The 7278-nt window shown below is 46.9% G+C and overlaps 1 protein-coding gene across 1 annotated transcript; it reads left to right on the top strand.

The window, feature by feature from the left end:
- Positions 1 to 502: 502 nt before the first annotated feature.
- LOC143781741 (uncharacterized) lies at positions 503 to 5153 on the top strand. Its single transcript, XM_077268505.1, has 5 exons — positions 503 to 1173; positions 1432 to 1620; positions 1987 to 2066; positions 2178 to 2328; positions 2533 to 5153. Exons 1-5 carry the CDS (start codon positions 649 to 651, stop codon positions 2764 to 2766), a joined length of 1179 nt encoding a protein of 392 aa, XP_077124620.1. The 5' UTR covers positions 503 to 648; the 3' UTR covers positions 2767 to 5153.
- The last annotated feature ends 2125 nt before the right edge of the window (positions 5154 to 7278 follow it).

The raw sequence follows: 7278 nt of genomic DNA, 5'->3' as shown, positions 1-7278 counted from the left end.
TGCCACACATGCGTCTTTTTTGCCGCAAGCGTCGGACCAAGAAAACGCAGCAAGTTGCATTTTTCTTGCGTCCGATTTTCGGCAAAAACCGACGCATGCGTCGCAAAACGCAGCGTTTTTGCGTGCGTTTTGCCGCGTTTTTGCGTGCGTTGTGCGTTGCGTCGCCGACGCAGCGGCGCACAACGCTAGTGTGAACGTAGCCTAAGTTAACCGTGCGAAACTGTTACCCTTTGCCTCTGATTCCCGAATTACTGGAAAGAGTCCGCCATGCTAAGGTGTTCTCTAAACTTGATCTTTGTGGGGCTTATAATTTGGTGCGTATTCGTCCAGGGGATGAGTGGAAGACAGCATTCAGAAGCCGATATGGACACTTTTAATCTCTTGTGATGCCCTTCGGGCTTTGTAACGCTCCTGCAACATTTCAACACCTTGCTAATGACATTTTCAGAGATTTGTTGGACCATGTTGTAGTGATCTATTTGGATGATATACTAATCTTTTCTGACTCTACAGCAACATGAAGAACATGTCAAAACTGTTTTAAGACGTCTGAAAGGGAACCATCTGTATATTAAGCAGGAGAAATGCGAGTTCCATCGTTCTGAGATACAGTTCTTAGGTTATATCATCTCTCCCCAGGGGCTGAACATGGAATCTGGTAAGATTCAGGCTATCCTTGACTGGCCGGTACCCAAGAACGTTAAGGAGGTCCAATGTTTTATTGGTTTTGCAAATTTCTACAGACACTTCAGTCGAAATTTTTCTGATATTGTCCGTCCCATTACTTCCTTGACAAAGAAGGAAAAGCCCTTTAAGTGGTCATCACAGGCTCAAGAAGCTTTTGAAGTCTGTTTCACTTCAGCGCCGCTGTTGATACACCCAGATCCAACACTTCCTTTCATTGTGGAGGTGGACGCTTCTGATAATGCTTTGGGGGCTATTCTCTCCCAAAGAACTGGAGAGAAGGGTCTGCTACATCCTTGTGCTTTCTTTTCCCATAGACTAACCTCAGCAGAGAAGAATTACGACGTGGGAGACAAGGAATTGCTGGCTATTGTGGCTTTCAAAGAATGGAGGCATCATCTGCAAGGAGCTGCACAACAGATTATAGTGCTAACTGACCATCGCAATCTAGAGTTCCTTAGATCCGCTAGATGCCTTTCTCCTCGTCAGGTTTGTTGGAATTTATTTTTAAATCAATTTAACTTTGTTATCTCATACCGTCCAGGTTCTCGTAATTGGAAGGCTGATGCTTTATCCTGAATCCATGCTGCGGATTCCGTACCTGGAGCCCCATCCAAGACCATTCTATCTGATGCCAATTTCATCTGAGTTATCCACGATCAGGACTTGTGGAAGGAGTTCAGGGAGGCATATGAAGGTGATGTATTTCTGGCCAACCCACCTGTGGATATTAATCTTGTCTTTAAGGGTGGCATTAGGTTCAGAGATCGACGTATCTACGTCCCAGAGGTCGTCCGTCTGCAGATCCTCAAATTGGTACATGACTCCAAGTTGGCTGGTCACAGGGGGGTACAGAAGACACAAGAGTTCCTGAGCCGATTCTTCTGGTGGCCAACTTGCCTGAAGGATACCAAGGACTATTTTCTCTCTTGCGAGGTATGTGCCCGTTACAAGACTCCTCATGTGGCACCTACGGGTCTTCTACAACCATTACCGGTTCCGTCCCGCCCTTGGGGGTCTATATCAATGGACTTTATTGTGGAGCTGCCTACATCAGGGGGCATGAATACAATCATGGTGGTAGTTGATCGCCTGACTAAGGCTGCTTATTTTGTTCCATGCACTGGCCTCCCCTCAGCTAAAGATACAGTGAACTTGGTTATACAGAATGTCTTTCGGTTGCACGGGGTTCTGGATGAGATCATCTCTGACCGTGGAGTACAGTTCACTTCAAGATTCTGGAAGGGGTTTTGCTCTGCACTCAATATTAATGTCTGTCTCTCTTCTGCTTACCATCCCCAGACAAATGGTCAGACTGAGCGTACCAACCAGACGCTGGAACAATATCTAAGATGCTATGTCAGCCATCTCCAGGATGATTGGTTAGAGTTGTTGCCGTTAGCCGAATTTTCATATAATAATTCTCAGAGCGCCTCCACTAAATTTACACCTTTCTTTGCCAATCTGGGTTATCATCCGTGTATTTTACCTAGGTCTCCAATTAATTCTCCGGTTTCGGCAGTGGAGGAAAGGCTGACTGCAATGAGACAAAATCTGGAGGTTCTGAAGGAATCCCTGACCACAGCTCAAGAACGTTATAAGAGATCGGCTGATAGATTCCGTAAACCTGCACCCATGTTCAAGGTAGGAGATTCCATGTGGTTAGCAACTAAGAATCTGAAGTTAAATGTTCCTTCACAAAAACTTGGACAGAAATTCATTGGCCCTTTCAAGATCAACGGTATTGTGAGCTCTGTGGCCTGCCGGGTGAAGCTGCCTAGGACAATGAAGGTACACCCAGTTTTTCATGTATCTTTACTAAAGCCTGTATCTCCTAATACCTTCCAGGGACGTGTTGTGCCACCTCCGCAGCCTGTGGTGATTGATGGGCAAGAACAATTTGTGGTGGAGGAAATTATTGATTCCAGGATTCGCAGGAATCGGCTCCAATATCTGATAAGATGGCAGGGATATCCCCCTGAGGAAGACTCTTGGGAACCTGTGGAAAACATCAATGCCCAACAGAAGATTTCTCGTTTTCATCAGAGATTCCCTGAGAAACCAGGTCCAGGATCGTCCTGAGGCCGCTTCTAAGGAGGGAGTAATGTCAGGACTCTGAACATTTTTTACCTTTTGTCCATTACTGCCCTCTTCCAAGATGGTGTCTTTGGTCTCATGTGCACTGTGTCTTCCTGCTATAAAACTCCACTCCAGCCTTCAGTCTGTGCTAGAGTATTCTGCCTTGCATCCAGTTCCTGACCTCTGATTACTCCCTGGCTATACACCTGCTCCTGTGAACCTGTGTGGTGATCCTGCTACTCTGCTCTGAGTTCCTGCTGCATACATAAGTTTCCAGTAATCCTCCTTCATCTGCTGCTCGTGTTTACTTCATCTGCATTTGCTGGACATGTAAGCTGCTGCTGCTTTGCTATAACCTGAGACTATTAACCAGGCCTCCCTGGTTGAGCTATGATATGAATTGAACTGCCTATAAGCATATCTATCTGTGTCTGGACTAAGACATGGATTTATTCATGTCAAGTATCCTCAATAATAACTGTGCTTCATAGACTTTCTGCTTGATTGCATTTTTCTCTGAAGACTGCTAAGCTGCGTTTATTATTTGCATCAAGTGTTGTGGACTTGAGTTTCTCACTGCACCTGTTTGAATCACCGTGTTATAATATGGACTTTTCCACTTCTAAAACTGTGTCCTGTAGTTGTCTTGTTCCACGCAAAGAGTCTTCTGAGTTATCCCCTATAATTATTACACTAAGTCTGCATTCCAAATGACGCTCCTTCCCTTCCAAGCTCTGCCATGCGCTCAAACGGTGGTTCCCCCCCACATATGGGGTATCAACGTACTCAGGACAATTTGGACAACAACTTTTGGGGTCTAATTTCAACTGTTACCCTTGGAAAAATACAAAACTGGGGGCTAAAAAATAATTTTTGTGGAAAAGAAAAGAATTTTAATTTTCATGGCTCTGCATTATAAACTGTAGTGAAACACTTGGGGGTTCAAAGTTCTCACAACACATCTTGATAAGTTCCTTGGGGGGTCTAGTTTCCAATATGGGGTCACTTGGGGAGGTTTCTACTGTTTAGGTACATTAGGGGCTCTGCAAACGCAATGTGACACCTGCAGACCAATCCATCTAAGTCTGCATTCCAAATGATGCTCCTTCCCTTCTGAGCTCTGCCATGCCCTCAAACGGTGGTTCCCCCCACATATGGGGTATCAGCGTACTCAGGACAAATTGGTCAACAACTTTTGGGGTCCAATTTCAACTGTTACCCTTGGAAAAATACAAAACTGGGGGCTAAAAAATAATTTTTGTGGGAAAAAAAAGAATTTTTATTTTCATGGCTCTGCGTTATAAACTGTAGTGAAACACTTGGGGGTTCAAAGCTCTCACAACACATCTAGATGAGTTCTTTAGTGGGTCTGCTTTCCAAAATGGTGTCACTTGTGGGGGGTTTCAATGTTTAGGCATATCAGTGGCTCTCCAAACACAACATGGCATCCCATCTCAATTCCTGTCAATTTTGCATTGAAAAGTCAAACGGCGCTCCTTCCCTTCCGAGCTCTCCCATGCGCCCAAACAGTGGTTTACCCCCACATATTGGGTATCAGCGCACTCAGTACAAATTGTAAAACAACGATTGTGGTCAAATTTCTTCTCTTACCCTTGGAAAAATAAAAAATTTGGGTGAAAAGATCATTTTTGTGAAAAAATATGATTTTTTATTTTTACGGCTCTGCATTATAAACTTCTGTGAATCATTTAATGGGTCAAAGTGCTCACCACACATCTAGATAAGTTCCTTAGGGGGTCTACGTTCCAAAATGGTGCCACTTGTTGGGGGGTTTCAATGTTTAGGCACATCAGTGGCTCTCCAAACGCAACATGGCGTCCCATCTCAATTCCTGTCAATTTTGCATTGAAAAGTCAAATGGCGCTCCTTTGCTTCTGAGCTCTGCCATGCACCCAAACAGTGGTTTAACCCCACATATGGGGTATCGGCGTACTCAGGACAAATTGTACAATAACTTTTGGGGTCCATTTTCTCCTGTTACCCTTGGTAAAATAAAACAAATTGGAGCTGAAGTAAATTTTTGGTGAAAAGAGATAAATGTTCATTTTTACTTAAACATTCCAAAAATTCCTGTGAAACACTTGAAGGGTTAATAAACTTCTTGAATGTGGTTTTGAGCACCTTGAGGGGTGCAGTTTTTAGAATTGTGTCACACTTGGTTGTTTTCTATCATGTAGACCCCTCAAAATGACTTCAAATGAGATGTGGTACCTAAAAAAAAAAATGGTGTTGTAAAATGAGAAATTGCTGGTCAAATTTTAACCCTTATATCTCCCTAACAAAAAAAATCTTGGTTCCAAAATTGTGCTGATGTAAAGTAGACATGTGGGAAATGTTACCTATTAAGTATTTTGTGTGACCTATCTCTGTTATTTAATTGAATAAAAATTAAAATTTGGAAAATTGCAAAATTTTCAAAATTTTCACGAAATTTCCATTTTTTTCACAAATAAATGCAGGTAATATCAAATAAATGTTACCACTATCATGAATTACAATATGTCTTGAGAAAACAGTGTCAGAATCACCAGGATCCGTTAAAGCGTTCCAGAGTTATAACCTCATAAAGGACAGTGGTCAGAATTTGTAAAAATTGGCCTGGTCATTAACGTGCAAACCACCCTTGGGGGTAAAGGGGTTAAAGTGGGGGTTGGTGTTTCACCATGCAAATACATAGTTTTGCACACCAGCTGCAGGATATAGGAGAGAGAGGTACCTCTTGGCCCCAACTAATTTCCGTTGTTTTCGTGGTTCCCTGAGTCGGATAGGCGGTTTGGCGTGTAACCCGTTCTTATGGAGGTTCGCACTTCTGTTGAGACCAGGCTTCCACAGCTCCAGGGGGGACTTTTGCTGGTCATCTGTCCCGAGTCAGAAAGTCGTTCCTGGGTTACCCGAGCCTGAACATTCCCTTCCCACGTGGGTTTTGGTTCTCTGGAGGCAACAGCTGTCTGATGAGGCAAATCCGGAGCCCTTGTCCAAAGGGGGGCACGAGGAGGGCGGATTGCTCCTTCTGACTTTGTCCCCTCAGAGCAGGCTTAGTGTTTTTCCATGTCGGATGTCCCCTGCTTCCACGCCACTGGGGAGATCTGTGAGAGAATCGCACCATGACCCACCTTCCATCTCGAGGGCGCCTGTGTGTCAGAGATGTTCTTGAAGGACTCTCGGGCATGTTTCTTCCCCCTTTCCCCAAGAGGGAAGTATGGCAGCAGGGGTTCCACCGAGCCCCAGCTCTTCCTCCGATCGATCTGACTCAGCTCTCCTGGGGAGGTGGTGCCACTCGCTCGGCCTTTGGAGCCCACATCGGCTTATGGCGAGTGTGTATCCTTCTTCCTGTACCCCCCCGGGATTCCATCACTTATCTTTGGGCACGCACATCGGCCGTCACCTCCTGTTTGCGGATGGAGGCGGCTGAGCCGTGAGGAGTTTGACCCAAACCGTACGATGGCAGTGGTCTGACGACCCACACGGGTGAACGGCGGGGCGCCCACCCACCTCAGCATGGGGGCCTGTCATTCGAATCGCTCCCCGTGTGGGGTAGCACAATGACCTTCTCTGAGGGTGGCCCTTTTCTTCCAGATGTGTGGGCATAGGGGAGAGCGGCGGAGGTGGGTGGCGTTTCCACGCCACTGCTGAGCTGCGCATTTTCCAGTCTTTACACGAGCCCCTACGATGGTGGGGGGACAACAGAGGTGTGCCCCCGCCTGAATGCCATCGCTTTCCCCTCGTCCGTCGTCCTCCGAGGCAGAGAGAGACCAAGCAGATGCCCCAGAGCGAGAAAGGAGGATGGAGAAGGAAAAACAAATCGAGCGGGGCAAGAGTTTGGTAGGGAGTACACAGTGAATTGCCGCCCGGGCCTCTCCTGTTCACAACAGTTGAGGCATAGCTTTGGGGGTAGACGCTGCTTGGTTAGCCCCTTTGAGGTTACGGTCAAGAGCCGGACAGACCTCCATGCCGCTGGAGTTTGCGCCGGAGCCGCGGTGGACCCTGACAGCCAGCCCCCCTCTCCCTATCATCGTGCCTGTCCGCCGGTGGGTCGAGGACCCCATGGTGGAGGCAGGTCTAAGCTAGATGTTGGCACTATATAGGCCTCCATGCCAGACCCCCTCTCCCTAGAGACTCTGTGTGTTGCCACAGGAGCGGTGTGTCCCGAAGGCAGGGCGACTGTGGTGTCCTCCGGAGGTCAGTCACCTCGCCCTTCCCGTGCAAGGGGTGTTTTTTTAACAGATGCTCTCCATTTGGGAGGCAAGATCTAAGCCAGATGGTGGCACCACATAGACCATCACGTCCTAGCCCCTCTCTCTAACGACTCTGTGTGCCGCCCCGGGAGCGGTGGGTCACGAGGCAGGGCAGCCGTGGTGTCCTCCGGAAGACAATCATCTTGCCCGCTCCGTGCAAGGTGGGTGTTTTCCAGATGCCCTCTGCTTCGGTGACTTCGCACTGTACAGCGTAAGAACCACCACAGAAAAAAGTTCAGTGAAATAAATCCAAAGAGAA

The sequence above is a fragment of the Ranitomeya variabilis genome, chromosome 1 (genome assembly GCF_051348905.1).
Source record: "Ranitomeya variabilis isolate aRanVar5 chromosome 1, aRanVar5.hap1, whole genome shotgun sequence".
Lineage (NCBI taxonomy): Eukaryota > Metazoa > Chordata > Amphibia > Anura > Dendrobatidae > Ranitomeya > Ranitomeya variabilis.
Note: the sequence above shows the minus strand (reverse complement) of the source record. Positions and strands in the feature narration are given on the sequence as shown.